Raw genomic sequence first — 16,602 nt, 5'->3', positions numbered from 1 at the left:
CTTTCATTTTATTTGAGTCATTATAAATCAGCACTTAAATTCAACATCAACAAAGATTCAACGCCATTTCAACACAAATTTCAACATCAACAAGGGAATCAATGACGTCAGTCAACGAATTCAATCAATTTTGATTCGATTAGAAATTTTATAAAAAATTAATTTTTTGATATGTCTTGATTTGGTAAAAAAAATTTAATCAAAAACCGAATGTTCACCCCTACTTCTAATTATCCTCTAAATTTCTAACAAAATAACGCATGAAACACCGACCAGCCAAACATATTCAAAAATGCAATATTCAGATAGTTAAAACTTCTGACCTGGAGAAATATCTGCTACTTTTTGAAGTAAAGTCCAACCTTCGTCCTTTGTCAGAAATTCCAGCCTGTGAGGTTCGGATTGTTGATTAGCAATATCCTCATTACGAGTTGTGAGAATGACATCACAATTCACCGGAAAAGCTTGCTTTATGATCTCCCAATGAACATCTTCCCATATATCATCTATCACCACCAGACATTTCCTCTCCTTCAATAAACTTTGAATTCTTGTCACCAACTCGCGATCTTCCATACCATCAGTCTGTTTGACGCTGCTATCAAGTTGTTTCAAAATATCAGCGAAAACGGCCTTCGGTTGAAACTGTTGGGTGATGCAAACCCATGCTCGAGCATAAGATTGGAGGTCTGTGTGGTTGTACACCTTTCTGGCGAGAGTAGTTTTTCCGAGACCACCCATCCCATATATCTTCACTACTCGTCTCCTTCTGGTTTCATCCTTCACCTTGGATACCAAAAGCTTGATGTCTTTCTCCATGCCCACGAAATCATGCTCAACCTCATGAGCATACGTCTGTCTCAACAGACGCTGCTGCTCAGCTTCCTGCTTGGAATGAGATGATGAGCCTTGTTGATCCAACTCCGACTTTAACTCTTTAGCGAGTTGGTCGAGGGCAGGTATAATGTCGCAAGCCTCCTTCCCAACTTCGTGGACACTGTAACACTCACACATGATGCAAATGTACCTTTGAAATTTGTCCTTGAGGCTCCTCAACCCTCTTTTGGATTGAACTTCAACGGCATACTTTTCAAGCAGATTCTCAGCTTTGAAAGCAAGATCTTTGAGTTGGGAAATGTAAAGCTTTAGAGTTGGAGAATCGCGTCTCTCTCTGTCAGCTCTCATCAACAAGGCATGGATGCTTCTCAGATCTGCTTTGACTTTGTCAACATCACCGCCCACACCAAGCAAAAACTTGGTTTCTTCAGCCACCAAATCACGAAGGGTTTCCAGAAACACATTCGCAACAGCATCTGCCATTAATTCTACTACTTTTTTCTGTTTCTTTCTTTGTTAGCACTTCTTTTGATAGATTACATATTGTGTTATCTATGCAAGAGAGTTCCACATGAATGCAGAGAGCCAAACATGTTGACTTGAAATGAGAGTATAGCTGTGTGTAAGTCTCCCCAAGCTGGAAAGTTTGTTGATATAAAATGAGAGGATAGCAGCATTCACAATGTGATCGGTGAGGATAATCTTTTTGTGGCTTTATTGATACTCCCCCGTCCACATCAATACTCCATCCGTCCCTGAAGAGTATGCACTATTTCCTTTTTCCTACAAAGATTTGTAGACGAGGCTCATTCTACACTGACACTTAAAAACAAACTAAAACAAAGTGTGACATCTACTATGAGATGGAGGGAGTATGGATGTCGGTGGAGCTGATAGCCCACCGGGTTGGAGCCCCTTATTCGGTTAGCGGGTCCCATTGGTCTTAATTTAATGTTTGTGATTTTTTGAGTTATAAAAGTTCAATCCTAAAAGCTCATGTTTCGGGCTAGCCGGCCCGACTGTCAGTTGTAGATAAAATTAAATAAATTTCAATCAATAAATAATTCGGTGAAAATTAGTTAAATTTATAAAAAGTAAAATATTTAACTATGATAAATTTGAGATATATGCTTAAACTCAAACATAAACATGATTAAATACTAATATTTGAGATTTATGCAAAATAAAACATAAACATCAAGAAATTTTAAAGCATGTTTTAGAAATTTAAATATATATTTTTAGTGAATTTGAAGTTTCTAATTTATATATCTATTATTATATTTAATTTTATCGGGCTAGAAATTTTCGGCCCTAACCCTGCAAATTTGGCGGGCTATATGGGCCGGCCCACGGGTTGCGGGCTATATTGATATCTCTAGGAGAGAGTATTAATTCTGTAATGGACTATATGTTCCACTAATTCATTTTACTCCCTTTTTATTAAATTGTTTAAAATTTGTGCCAAGTTAAACGATGTCAATTAATTGAGGACGGAGAAAATATAGAATGAGACAGAATATGAATTTGATATACCACGTTCAAGTCACGTGAAGTGGGACAGCTTATTAAATTGAAGTGATAGGTACTTTGCCGATGGCTGTTTCAATTATATTTATGTACCGACGACCACGTCTTTAGAAAGATGCTTTGATTGTTATATTGATATAAGAAAATTCTACTCATTTTTGCAAATTTATTCCTCCGCAATTAATTGCGCTGATCTTGTAAGCGAATATTCTATTTAAATGGAGTAGAACAAAACGCGGAACTCTCTTAAATTAATTCACTCCTATGCATGTGATTTAAAATATTTGTGCACATCTCAAATTGAGAACGAGGATCATATCCATTGGTATCAGATTTAGAATTCGATCAGGTGACTTATGATCGAAATATTTTACAGTATGATTGTAATTTCGTTCTCATTTCAAGGGCTTAAAAAAGAGATTTTATTATGTGGGAAAAAAGTTGCAATTTCATTATTTTACATTTTGTTTTTGGGGGTTCTCGACAGCTTAAATATGCGTTTCCGGAAAAAAAATCCGAAGTATTTGTGCATTTTTTTTTTGTTTTGTTATATAGTTGTGTTTGATAATGAATTATTTTACTATTTTGAATATTATACAGTATATTTTTAATGTGTTGTGTATATATTATCATAAAATTCGATTCCTCAATTCAAGAATTCTAAAATTCATTGTTTAAATTAAAGTTTTGTTAGTGGAGAATGAATCCAGCCTCATTTGAGAGAAAAAGAGTTTCTAAATTGAAAAGTGTATATTCTTGTGGGACGGACTAAAAATGAACGAGTGCATATCATAAAATTCACGCCCTCTATTCAAAAATTCTAAAATTCATTGTTTGTGAGTTGGTTAGTTAAATGGATTATCTAATAAAGTATCTTATTGAACAAATAAAAGACTAATAAGCTCTTATTTAGGGGTGGCAAATCGTGTGTGTTGGGTCATTATCCGATCAACCTATTAACGACACGACCCAATAAGGATAAACACGAATACGACCCGATAAAAAAACCCCAACCCGAACACGAACACAACCTGCTACCCTCAAACCCAAACACGGCACGAACCCATTAATGACACGAACCTCATTGGGTCAACATGACACAATAACAACACGTACATGACACGACACTATAGCAACACGACCTAATAACACGGTAAGAACCTGTTAACAACTGCTCATGATTAACAAAAGTTATAAAAAATTGACCAAATTGACCAGGTAAAAGACTTATATGCTCTTAATGGCTATAAGAGCAAAGTGGTCGATAGAAGCATCCAAATTGTGATTTTTCATTGTACAAGTACCTAAAATGCGATTTTTCTATCGGATATCAAAAAAGTGCTGACCTCATTTTCTGGTACCATAGTTAAATTAGATACCAAAACTTTTTTTTCGAGTCATTTAATCATCCCCGATATGATTCCAATGGTTGTTAAGCAATGTAGCCTCGTGTCGGAATTTTTGGCTTAATTGCAAACGGCTAGTCGGCTACTAAACAAGACACTTCTACCCCACGCCACTTCGATAACGATTTCAAACGTTTAGGGCCCAATTTTCAAAAAGTGAATGTTTTGGACTAAATTCATATTCCGACTATATGTATAGGACTAATATTAACCATGTTCATCACATATACGAGTTTATCCATGTTTTAGAGCATGCACAGGCGTAATCTGAGGCTAAGTATGCAAAGCAAGACTTATTTAATGCAGTCCAAACCGGTATGAGCGACTGCCTGTCATCTTAGTCCCGAGTACTGTTCTTAATCCACTCCAAATACTGGAGATTGCCACCGGTTATGGGTAAGGAAATCACCTCAGGCACGCTGTGGAAGAACAAAGGAAACAAAAATTAAGAATACTAATTATAAATAGGGATGTGGCTTATGAAAATTATGCTAAAGTCTCAACTAGTGTCATTTCTATCAAATAGCTAACATGTACTGCCAGGTAAATCACTGCACTTTTAAGAGACAAATCTTCGAGATCCATATAAAAGATAAAAAGTAAAACTGCAAGCAGTTTAAATAATTGAATGACCAAATCATCTGAGAAGCAACACAAGGTAAACAACTCACTCATATTCATGATTTGCCTTGACATGCTCAGTTAAAGCCTCTAGAAGAGATTCCCTCGTCTTGATTATAAGCAGCTCTTCAGAATCAGTTTGTATCTGTTTGCATGTCAAATAGAACCAAGACGTAAATTCTCTAAAACAACAACAAACTTTTGCATAAAGTCAGTACCAGTGGCTTTATAGTACACTCAAACCACCCATCCTTGAGACACACACACACACATAGAAATATGACCACATTTACCTCTCCTTTCCACTCATAAACTGATTCAACACCTGCATCGAGGAAAAAAGGTTATTTTTTGGTAGAGGCAGAAAACGTTCAAGCCAAAGATCCAGCTATGTGTTTCAAAGGCCAAACCAGCCCATGCATTTACTAAATGTGCACGGGAACGACTGCAAGTAAGGGGCTGCGCCTGCCAGATATGCCGAGTCCTTTTCGGGACTCACAATTTTGGTGCCCTATCCATGTAAACTATTTTCCCCGAAAAAAGAGTAAAATATTTGGGTTGGGCCAGAAATTGCCGACTCCAAGTATCACGTAAGAGAAGGCATTGCATGTCGAATGGGAACATGAACATCCATAGGTAAATATCGAAGAACCATCTCTAATTATGAAGATCCCTAATGAAATTGATTGTTCAATTAACAAGGGGTTCAGAAACACAACTTTGAAAACACAATAAATTGCATAGGTAGCAGATTTTAGAACACCATATCAAAGATAAGAAAAGAGAGAAGCACTTTTTTCGTCTTTATTGGAAGATCAAGCAATGATAAGTATTGAAAACTATTTACCCCAAAATGCAACAATTCCAAGACTAGTTTAACATGTAAAGACTGTCATAGTTTATCAAATCAACAAGTAGGAGTTGAGAGTTATAATATCAAATGCTCATAACAGCTTAGCTACTAATGATCTACTGCAAGCTAAGATCTAAACTCAAGATTAGAATCCTTGAGAGACTACCTATTCTTCAATACAATGAGAGTGCACTTTCATCTGTATCCCCGTATTACATATTTCCTAAATTGCAGAAATCTGACCTGGTATTCGGTTAACACACGCTGCGAGCCGCTCTTTGACTATGCTTTCAGCCAATTTTTTCCCTGCAAACAGATGAATACCCTATAAGTTTCCCTTTAAAAGTTATGATGGCTCAATACAGATTTTACATCACAAAGATATGAAATAGTAGTAAGCTTTTTTAGATGTCAATAGCTTTATACATTAACTAAATACAAATATTTCCTCCAAGTTTAAGAAAAAAGATAGTTTTAAGCACTTTGCTCCTATACTACCACTGTCTCACTTTACAACCTCGTGTTATCCTAAGGGAAACAAATCCTTATCCTTTATCTGTAACATAGGGTGTATTTAATAAAACTCCACTTGAATATATATATTTTATGGATTTATGATAAGTAGAACTCTCCAAAATGAACATTTAGTTTCTATCACTTAAAAATTATTCATTAGTTTCCCCGAGATGTATCACTCTAAACTTGACCAACAGAAGCAATGAAAAACACTAGAAAACTGTGAGAGAGCTATAAACTCAACATATATAACCAAATTGAAGTTCTACAAAGGCACAAACTAAACATAATAGACTATGAAACAGAAACAAACCTGCTTCCTTGTTTGGAACTGTAACATAGACAACAATGCTGGGTACAGTCGTCTTACTTGCTTCCATCCTTACACTATGATATTTCTTACTCTCAGACTGACTACCGAATTTCGTCCTGTTATTATTAAGTAACACGGACGTCAATCATTAGATTGGATAAAAACAATCCATTGAACAAGTAATGCAAATATCCAATCATCCAAGTACCGGAATAGAGGGGCAAACGGGAGAGACTGAGCACACCCTGTTCTGGAAGATAGAGAAACGGCGCAGAGATTGGAAAGGCCGAAACTAAGAACACAAAAGGCACCCACCAGAGGGAGTCGCCTACGGACCACTGTGGAGGAGACAACGGAGGAGAGTCTTAGAGCCATGATGAGTATTTGCAATTTTGGTTTGTCTTTATGGAGTTCAGTTTTGCCTGATACCACAACCATTTACCCCCACAATTTAGACCCCTACTATAATTTCGTTTGGAAAAAATAATTTTACTCAACTGTAATTATCTTTATGATGGAGATGATATGCATTAGCCTTAGATTATGAGTTACATAAATTAATAAAAACAAGTTGGGCTGGGTTAGTAGGATTTGGGCTCAAATTTTTTACCTAGCTAAAGACAAAGTTTTTCCCAAATAGTATGATTTGGGTTTTTGGTTTTATATGACCCAAATTAATAAGTCCAATAAAAAAATAAAATAGAAGCAGCTCTACCTTTGCATTTAAATTTGTATTAATCCTTGCCTTTTCTTTTGACTAATCTGGTTCTTTCTTCTTAAAAACTGTTTATTTATATTTTTTTCTTTGATTTTGGTTTTGGGACCATAATTTTGGCATTTTGGGGGTTGTGAAGATGACAACCGTTTCGTTCCCTTTACAAATAAGTTTATGTAACAAATCCCTTTTTATTGGTTTTATTTCATATTTTAAGTATTTTTATGATATTTTTGTAAAATTTGGGAAAATGTACAAGAAAAATAATTCATGGAATACCATCAGGAAATTATGAGTACATAAACAAATTCCACAAAATGTTACTACTATTAATAATTGAGCCTATAAAAGCAAAAGTCTTAGGACTTTCATTATGTATGCATCAATGTTATATAGAAAAAGCAAAATAAATTGCACAAATAATGCACATATGAACTACAATCATCAAGGAATCATACGTTCTTGGTTATTTCAGATCCCAGTTTTACATCTATCTTGAAAGAACAAAAAGTCAATAAATATTACTTCATCCATCCACAAAATGTATATATGATCATAATGGCAGTATTTGTGGGTTAAAAAAAACACATCCAACCAACAACAAAACAAACCACATGGAGGAATAAGAGAGAGTTTAGAGTTTTAAAAAGATAAGCTGTTATTGCTCAATTGAAATCATGGAAACAACAAGACTCTTTTATAATGGAAATACAAACCTAATCCTATGTGGTTCGACTCTCGTAATCTGATCCGGGAAAGAACCACAAAGAAAACCCGGATGGAAATAAATAACCGACTCGATAACAAGACACAAAATAGAGCGGATGTGTTGGAGCTGATGTAGGTGGCTCGTGGTGAGTCGGGAGGTGCGCTGGAGAGCCTTATTATTAATATGAGAGTACATAAACAAAATCAAGAAAGTTTTATGGAGTATCAATTGATGCAATAAATGCGAATAAGCAAGTGTAGAGAGCCTTCACTAGGAATCAAACTTTTGTTATCATCTGAAAAAGAAATAGCACAAGGTGAAGATCGTATATGGAGTAGCATTTAGTTATATAGTATATGATGTATAGAATGTATGCTCACAAATTGATTACCTTTGCTTCAACCACTGCTTATTCTTCGTAGATATCCTCCATATCAATGTCCTTCTTGACAAATGGCCCATAATCTTCTTCATTTACTCTCTCCATGAATTCTCTTGGCATATTCCAGATAGACATGGCTCGAAGAGTGGAGATGGATCTCAAACCATCTGGAAGCTTCTCCAAATTGGGGCATTCCTGAATATCCAAGAAAGTAAGTTTTGGCATTGCTCCTTCTTCTGCTTCCCATACCTTTAAATCGTGCAAATTCACATAAACTAAGATTCCGGAGTCGTGGAAATGAATCTGAGTAGCAAGTTAATGTTTCTTCCATCTCGACTTCATCTAAGTATAGCTGTTGCAACATGGGATACTTGCCAAAGTCCTTCACATCTACCTTACCCTTGCATTTTATAAGGTGCAACATTTCTAAATTCTGACACATCTCTGGTTTGTAGTATGGAACACTGCTACTCATAATGCATTTCTGCATCACCAAACTAACCAACGAAGGAGACATCAACCAGTGATTCAAAACCTCTCTACCATTCTCCGAACTGAAATCACATGAGTCAACTGAAAGGTAACTCTCACGTAATTGGCTGTTTTTGTTTTTCAATACAATTGACATGTTATCCACATCCACATCACGAACTTCAACACGCATCTTCTGTAGACTAATCAATGTAGGGATATCTGCAATGCAAGTTGTCTCACTGCTGATCTCATCTAACGTCTCCAACTCTTGTAGCCCACCTAGTTTTAGTTTCTCCCCTCCAATCACTTCTATTTCAGTATTGAGAAATAGATGCTTTAGTCTTTTCATCTTCCATATCACATTTGGCAATTTAATATCAACTGATACTCGCAAATCTAAGGTCTGCAAGTATGGCAGGCTGCATATAGACTTTGGTAGTTCTCTCACATTAGAATACCTCAAACTCAAGTATCTCAAATGAATTAGTTCACCCACCTTGCTTGGTAATTTCCCCCCTTCAAACTTACAACCTTCTACCACAAATATCCTCAAGTATTGCGACATCTTAAAGTTAACCATACTCTCTTTGAAGCCCATGGTTGGTAAAGGATAAATAGTGTTTTTGGAGAACAATAAAAGATCTAAGACCTCTAACTTCCTTTAACCCATCTATACTTGGGTTACTACTGGGGTCATAACTGATGGCTATTCGAGTTGGTAAAAGAATGTCGGTCAGATATTTGGAAGCATCAATGCGCATCAGAAACTCTTCCTTTTCAGCTTTAGAAGAACAGAGATCATGCATTAAATCATGAAGCCCACACGAATCAAATTTCTTAAGTGGAGTGTAGGTGTCAGCTTCATGCAGTTGAACCATACACCTCATACCAAGTTCTATTAGATATCTTTGAGCCACATCTCTTAGGGCATGCTTGGTATGATGGAATGGAATGGTGGAATGGAATGTGATTCCTACTTCCATTCTATTCATTTGCTTGGTGTGATGGAATGAATGAGGGAATGGATGAAAATGCAAAGGAAATCCAAGGAAATTGGCATTTCATTCCTATCTTCATTCCATTCCAATCTCCATTCTCATTCCAAGTTCTATTAGATATCTTTGAGCCACATCTCTTAGAGTCTCATTAGCTTCTTTATCTTGGTAGGAAATGAAGCCTTCCGCCATCCACAATAAATACAGTCTCTCTGTATCAATCTTGTGATCCTCAGGAAAACATGCTAAATAGAGGAAGCATGGTTTCAGGTAATAAGGTAAGGCATCGTAGCTCAACTCCAACACCTGATTTACTCTTTCGTATTTTCCAACACCTTTTCCATGCTTCAAATGTGATTCCATGTTCAGATTTACCTCTATCCATTCGGTGTGTAATTTATTGCGCAAAATCCCTCCAATAACACAAATTGATAGTGGTAATCCTTCACACTTTGATACAATTTTTCTTCCAATATCTTCAAATGATTTTAAATTTCGGGTCATCTGCCACAATATACAAAATAAGATGAGACATATATTTAAGTTAATCTTAGTAGGACACGCGTTACGCACAGACTAAAGAATTTTTGGCTAATGAATACAAATTGTACATAAGCCGGAAAAATAATTATCATTATATATACTTTATAAAAAAAGAAGAAGAATGATTCTCTAGTCCTAATCCAAAAAAATATCATATTCGAAACAAAATTTAAGTACATTTGTAATTTGTGAGAAGAAACAAAAATTACTCACACAACTTAGATATAAATTTAAGACCACAATATGGAAAACTTCGTTTATTAAAAAGCCGAAAAGATACAATACGCAATATTAAAAAAATACAATTTCAATGGTTACATGACAAAATTTCTTCGATAGGAAGTGAGTTGGGGAAAGAGATTGGAAGGCGTGAGAAATGAATATAAAATATGGTGTATTTATAGAATGGAAAATATGGATAAAAACAAAAAAAAATTAGAAAACAAATTTTATATCTTTTTAGTATAAATATATTTATAAATTGTATATCTGGACTATAAATATATGTTTATAAGTTATTTCAACATTGTATATCTGGACTATAAATATAAGTTTATAAGTAATTTCAAAATATTTACTTAAATGAATATTTGAATAAATCTGGAGAAGAAAATGGAGAGCATATGTCAATTTTATTGTGATATGTACTCTCTGAAGCAAATATAATTTTGATTTTATTTTTTATTCTCGCATCTGTAATAGGCCTGCACCTACACTATCCCGCATTTGTCAAAATGATAAGAATATTTTACTCCTAATTAATGGGCTCTTGTTTTCCCGCCCAAACTGCTTTCAGTGGCATTTTTGTTAATATCTCCACAACTGCCACTTTAGATAATTATATATGTTAGAAGGAAACAAAATAACAATAAGAATAAAATGTAAAAGTAGTGCATTAGATTTTATTTATATTTTCCTCATTTTATTTGAGTCATTATAAATCTGTATCACTCTCCATTACTTTATTGAATTATATAAATAATTTAATTAAGATATTTCAATCATAATAATTTACCCTTTAATATATATTTTGTTTCATTAGATCTTTATTAATTTATATATTCCCTTTAATCTGTACTACCTCCGGCCAACTTTAAATTTTGTCCCATTTTTCCATTTCCGTCCGTCCCCCAAAATTTGTCTCATTTCACTTTTAACGTTTTTTGTAGTGGACCTCACATATTCCACGAATTATTCATACTCACACTTTATTATAAAACTAATATATAAAAAAGTACGACCCACAATTTACTAACTTTTTCAACTCACTTTCCATTATATTTCTTAAAATCCGCATGTCGAAATCAAAAGTGAGACAAATTTTAGGATACACTTTTGATGATATTATATTTAGTTTAATTAGGCTTATTTCAATTATAATAATTTGCTCACTCCTCATAGTACCTAAGACCATGTTTATCAACAACCATTCAACCCAATTCAACCATCCACTTTTTTAATATTTAAATAATTTTAATCTCCATATTCACATCATTAATATTCATCCAACCCAACCACACATTTTTTTATGGTTTATCAATGACCATCTAACCACACCAATATATAATTATTTTTATATTATTTTATAATAATAATATTAACATATAAAATATTTATTATTGCATAATAAAATTTATATAAAAACACAATAAATAAAAAATTATAAATTATAAAATAAACAAATATAAAATATAAACTACAATAATTAAAAAATGAAATTTAAAATACATAATTAGTGCTAAACTAGCAAAGAAAGCTAAAAAAAATACTCCATGAAATTGTATCAAAGAAGGATTATGGGAGGAGAAAAGATAATATTTTGTTATTCAAAATTATAGCAAATGTGGTCTCTATTTGTGGATGATTAACAATTATAAAATTTGGTATAACTTTGTACCAAGCTGGACATGATTGATATAGATGTTTCAAGCTTGAGGGGGAGTGTTAAGAATATTAGTAGTGTTAAGTATATTATGTATTCTGTCCCACATCGGAGATGTGACATAGCCTAGCTTAGTCTCTTGTACTATATATATGTGGCCTATGTTGACTAATGATATACACCTACACCTACGACTATTCTCTACTATGTCTATATACTTCTCCGCATATATCTATAATTTACTGTTCTACATGGTATCAGAGCGGATTCGAATCCGTCTCTAGAAAATTAGGGTTTAAAGAAATTAGGGTTTCTGCTGCTGCCCGCTCTACTATCCCCACTCTGCTCTTCCGTCACTCTACCCGAATTATTTTTTGTTCTGCTCTACCGCGCTACTCTGCCCAAACTGGGGTTTACGGTGTTGCTGCTCTACTCTGCCCAAATTTGGGTTTCTACTATTACTCTGCCTTATTGCACAGACTCGCTTTATTGACAAATGCTTCTCTCTCTCGCCAAAATTAGTGGTTTCCGCTACCGTCGCTTTACTTTATCCAACCGACGCTCCGCCAAATTAGGTTACGAACTCGATCGATTAGTTTAGAGCTTGCTCCATGATATTTTATCATGTCAACTACTACTGCCCGTAGCCGCTACTCGCTAACCGTAACTACTACCCGCATTCCGCACTTACGGCACTATTGCGCTCTACGCTGCTACTTTGCTACATCTCATTACTACTACCATGCATCGTATTCTTCGCTACAGGGCTACTATCGCTTCAGCTTGCTACTCTACAACGACTACTACGTGCATCTCGCTATTCGCTTACTATAGTCGCTACTCTACATTTCTACTCGCTCTGCACTCTACTTTTGCTACAATTGCATCACGCATATAGTTGTGACTTCGCATAGTTTCAACTACTACTGCTATTGTTGCCGATGTCTACATTAAATTGTCGAGGAAAACATTTATGAGAATCTTTGTACCAAGCTGGACATGATTGATATAGATGTTCCAACTTGAGGGGAGTGTTAAGAATATTAGTACTCGTTAAGTATATTATGTATTCTGTCCCACATCGGAGATGTGACATAGCCTAGCATTCCTTGTACTATATATATGTGGCCTATGTCGACTAATGATATACACCTACACCTACGACTATTCTCTACTATGTCTAAATACTTCTCCGCATATATCTATAATTTACTGTTCTACATTTATCAACCAATGAGATTGTGCCATTCGGCACAACCTCATTGGCTGATGTAATAAATGGGAGAAAGACCAGTGGTCCGTGGTTGCCTCTCAAAGGGACCATGTTCGAAGAGGGACAGAGACCATGAGTTTCAATTTTTAAATTTTTTTAATTCCTTAATGATGTGGAAGTCCACCACTCCTCTCCGATAAACGGGGTCTAAGGTTTGATTATTCTAAGTATCAAACTATGTATGTTTAAGAGCAGATATTTTTTAAAATCAAAATTAAGTTGATCGTAAAAGTAACCGATTTAAATAGTGCATTACATTTTATATTTGTCTTCCTCGTTTTATTGATTCAAATAAATCAGTATCACTCTTTATTACATTATTAATTGATATTTTAAATATTTCTCTACCCTAAAAAGTTACTCTTTTATTTGTTTGGATCAGTTTTTTTATTATTCGATTCGGTTCTAAATTTTATAAAAAATTGATTTTTTTATACGGCTTGATTTGGTAAAAAAAATTAAAAAAAAACTGAATGTTCACCCATACTTTAGACCCTCTAAATTTCTAAAAAATAAGTATGAAACATCAACCAGCCAAATATATTAAAAAAATGCAAATTCAGATGGAAAGCCCTAAATTTTAACAAAATTATACACTAAAAACAGGGTAAAACTGACCTAAAAATCAGCATTTTTAAGTAAAGCCCAACCTTCGCGTCTGTCAGAAATTCCAGCCTATGAGGTTGGGATTGTTGATTAGCAATATCCTATTACGAGTTGTGAGAATACAAAATTCAGGGAAAAGCTTGCTTTATGATCTCCCAGTGAACATTTTCCCCACATATCATCTATCACCACCAGACTTTTCCCTCCCTTAAAAAAAGAATTTTGTGACAAATTCAACTTCCAAGACATCAACGTTTATGTCTTTGCTTGTTTAAAAATTTTTGCCAAAAAGGGCCCTTTTATGTTCAAACTTTTGGGGGATAAACCCATGCTCGGTGATTGAGGTCTGTATGGTTGTAGACCTTTTCGCAAGTGTATTTTTCCGAGACCACCCACCCCATATATCTTCACTATGTCTTTTTCCCATTTCATCCTTCACCCGGGAGACCAAAAGCTCGATGTCTTTCCATGCCCACAAAATCATGGTCCCTCATGAGCAAAATCTGTCCAACAGACGCGCTGCTCAGCTTCCGCTTCGAATGAGATGATGAGCCTTGATGATCCAACTCTGACTCTAATTTTTTAGTGAGGTCGGCCAGGGCAGATTTTTGGGCGAGCCTCTTTTCCCAACCTCGTGAACTGATGCACTCACACAGATGCAAATGTACCTTTTGAATTTACCCCTTGAGGCTCCTCCCCCCCTTTTTCCCCCTTTTGGATTCAATTTGACCGCATAGTTTCAAACAGGTTCTCAGCTTTGAAAGGAGATCTTTGAGTTGTGAAATGTAGAGCTTTAGAGTTTGGGGAATTATGCCCCCCTTCAGCCCCCATCAGCAAAGCATGGAGCTTTCAGATCTGCTTTCACTTTCCTCCCCCTCACACTAACCAGAAACAGTTTCTTCAGCCACCAAATCCCGAAGGGTTTCCCGAAACACATTCGCAAAAGCATCAGCCATTAATTCTACTACTTTTTTTTGTTTTTTTCTTTGTTAGCACCCTTTTATAGATTACATATTGTGTTATGTATGCAAGAGAGTTCCACATGAATGCAGAGAGCCAAACATGTTGACTTGAAATGAGAGTCTAGCTGTGTGTAAGTCTCCCCGCTGGAAAGTTTTTTGATATAAAATGAGAACACATTCACAATGTGATCGGTGAGGGTAATCTTTTTGTGGCTTTTGATATCCCCCCTCCACATCAATACCCTCCTCCCCAAAAAGATGACATTTCTTTTTCGTGCCTTATAAATATTCTAATTTTAGAAAAACTATCTACAAAGATTTATAGATGAGACTCATTCTTCATTAACACTTAAAATACTTTCTCTATCAATCTTTCTCTTACTTTAAAAAACCCATTAAAACTCGCCAAAAATTGTATACTGAGACAGAGAAACAATTTTTTTTTTCAATCCCCCAAATTTGAATCCTTATATTTTTTTCTTTTTAAAATCAAATTTCCCCTAATTCATTTCACTCATTTTTTTATTAAATTGCTTAAAATTTGTGATAAGTTAAATGATAGGATCAATTTTTTTTTAAATTTTTAAAAAATTTTATAATTAAATGATAGGATCAATTAATTGGAAAAGGAGAAAATATAGAATGAGACTAATATTAATTTAATATACCATGTTCAAGTCACGTGAAGTGGGGCAGCTTATTAAATTCAAAGACGACCACGTCTTTAGAAAAATGGCTTTGATTATTTTACTGATATTAGAAAAAGAAATGATTCAAATAGACGGGCACGGGTCAAAAACCGCCGTTCGAAACCGCCGTTCCCGAATGGGGAATCGTAACGGGGTTGATACCTACCTTTCCCCCCCAACTTTACGGTTTCCCGGTAAATTCCGGTTTTTTTTTTAAACTTTTTAGTGAGGCCTTCCAAACCGGGGTTCCCCAGCCCTTTTACTTTTCGCGAACCCCGCTATCAACTTATAACGGAACCGGGGGTTTTTTTTCCCCAAAAAAAGCCTTTTTTTACACAAACCGGGGTTTTCCACACAAACCGGTTTTTCGACCTTTTTTTTACCACGCCGCAACCCGGAACCACCCGAACGACTACATATTCCCCGCAACCGGCGATTAACCGCCCCTTATCATAAAATTCACACCCTCAATTCAAAATTTCTAAAATTCATTGTTTGTGAGTTGGTTAGTTAAATGGATTATCTAATAAAGTATCTTATTGAACAAATAAAAGACTAATAAGCTCTTAATTAGGGGACGTGCAAGTCGTTATCGGGTCAACATGTGAACGACACGACTCAATAAGGACAAACACGAATACGACCCGTTAAGAAAACTCCAACCTGAACACGAACACGACATGCTCCCTCAAACCCGAACACGACACGAACCACCTTGGGTCAGCACGACACGATAACAACACGTACATGACATGACACTATAGCTACCCGATCTGATAACACGGCAAGAATCCGTTAACAACTGCTCATGATTAACAAAAGTTACAAAAATCTTGAATCTGGTCATTGAAAAATCAAATTCAAAATCTAAAGTCTGATTATACAATTTGATTTGATGAACAATAACATCAATAGATTCATAGCAACAAAATACAACAAATCTAACAAAAAAAGACATCATTTGTAAAATAATAAAAATTAATAATATTATAATATTATTTCTTAATGGGTAACCCAAACCCGACACGAACACGACACGAATATTCCGTGTCCTTAACGGGTCGATCCGATAAGGACATGAAGCTCAATAAGCTTTGACCCAAACCCATTAATTCCATGCGGGTCTGTGTCAAGTTATCGTGTTGTGCCAAAAATTATCAGCCCTACACAAAACACCTCGCTTTCACTTCTTCATTCAATTCTATGCCAATAAGGACTAAAGAATTATTCAACTACGTATAATTCCATCGAATTAGAAATAGCTTATTAATTCACCATGCATGCGATGAGTGATGA

At 35.2% G+C, this 16,602-nt stretch overlaps 3 protein-coding genes across 4 annotated transcripts; all 3 read right to left on the bottom strand.

Annotated features, from left to right (window-relative positions):
- Nucleotides 1-309: 309 nt before the first annotated feature.
- On the bottom strand, nucleotides 310-1,320 carry LOC125193371 (putative disease resistance protein At1g50180). The gene has a single exon (XM_048091144.1). The coding sequence runs from the start codon at nucleotides 1,318-1,320 to the stop codon at nucleotides 310-312; it is 1,011 nt and encodes a 336-aa protein (XP_047947101.1).
- Nucleotides 1,321-3,969: 2,649 nt separating this feature from the next.
- LOC125195907 (protein CutA, chloroplastic-like) lies at nucleotides 3,970-6,528 on the bottom strand. 2 transcript variants are annotated; one of them, XM_048094189.1, is made up of 6 exons: nucleotides 6,285-6,528; nucleotides 6,077-6,192; nucleotides 5,491-5,553; nucleotides 4,688-4,719; nucleotides 4,445-4,539; nucleotides 3,970-4,192 (listed from the first exon to the last, which is right to left on the bottom strand). In XM_048094189.1, exons 1-6 carry the CDS (start codon nucleotides 6,512-6,514, stop codon nucleotides 4,111-4,113), a joined length of 618 nt encoding a protein of 205 aa, XP_047950146.1. In that variant the 5' UTR covers nucleotides 6,515-6,528; the 3' UTR covers nucleotides 3,970-4,110. The 2 variants fall into 2 exon arrangements, with proteins under 2 accessions (XP_047950146.1, XP_047950147.1); XM_048094190.1 differs by having other exon boundaries at nucleotides 6,321-6,528.
- Nucleotides 6,529-7,435: 907 nt separating this feature from the next.
- Nucleotides 7,436-9,272, bottom strand: LOC125195905 (probable disease resistance protein RXW24L). Its single transcript, XM_048094188.1, has 2 exons — nucleotides 7,892-9,272; nucleotides 7,436-7,795 (listed from the first exon to the last, which is right to left on the bottom strand). Exon 1 carries the CDS (start codon nucleotides 8,952-8,954, stop codon nucleotides 7,971-7,973), a length of 984 nt encoding a protein of 327 aa, XP_047950145.1. The 5' UTR covers nucleotides 8,955-9,272; the 3' UTR covers nucleotides 7,436-7,795; nucleotides 7,892-7,970.
- Nucleotides 9,273-16,602: the final 7,330 nt, after the last annotated feature.

Source organism: Salvia hispanica, chromosome 6 (genome assembly GCF_023119035.1).
Source record: "Salvia hispanica cultivar TCC Black 2014 chromosome 6, UniMelb_Shisp_WGS_1.0, whole genome shotgun sequence".
NCBI classification, from domain to species: Eukaryota; Viridiplantae; Streptophyta; class Magnoliopsida; order Lamiales; family Lamiaceae; genus Salvia; species Salvia hispanica.
The sequence above is the reverse complement of the archived record's forward strand: the minus strand, read 5'-3'. Positions and strand labels throughout refer to the sequence as shown.

Bases quoted from the DNA above. Each gene is read 5' to 3' on its own strand.
- LOC125193371 (XM_048091144.1), bottom strand. From the start codon at position 1,320: ATGGCAGATGCTGTTGCGAATGTGTTTCTGGAAACCCTTCGTGATTTG.
- LOC125195907 (XM_048094189.1), bottom strand. From the start codon at position 6,514: ATGGTTGTGGTATCAGGCAAAACTGAACTCCATAAAGACAAACCAAAA. The intron at 5,554-6,076 runs GTTTGTTTCTGT...ATCTGTTTGCAG, and splicing joins AGTTCCAAACAAGGAAGCAG to GGAAAAAATTGGCTGAAAGC. The intron at 4,193-4,444 runs GTGAGTTGTTTA...GTTCTTCCACAG, and splicing joins AAGGCAAATCATGAATATGA to CGTGCCTGAGGTGATTTCCT.
- LOC125195905 (XM_048094188.1), bottom strand. From the start codon at position 8,954: ATGGGCTTCAAAGAGAGTATGGTTAACTTTAAGATGTCGCAATACTTG.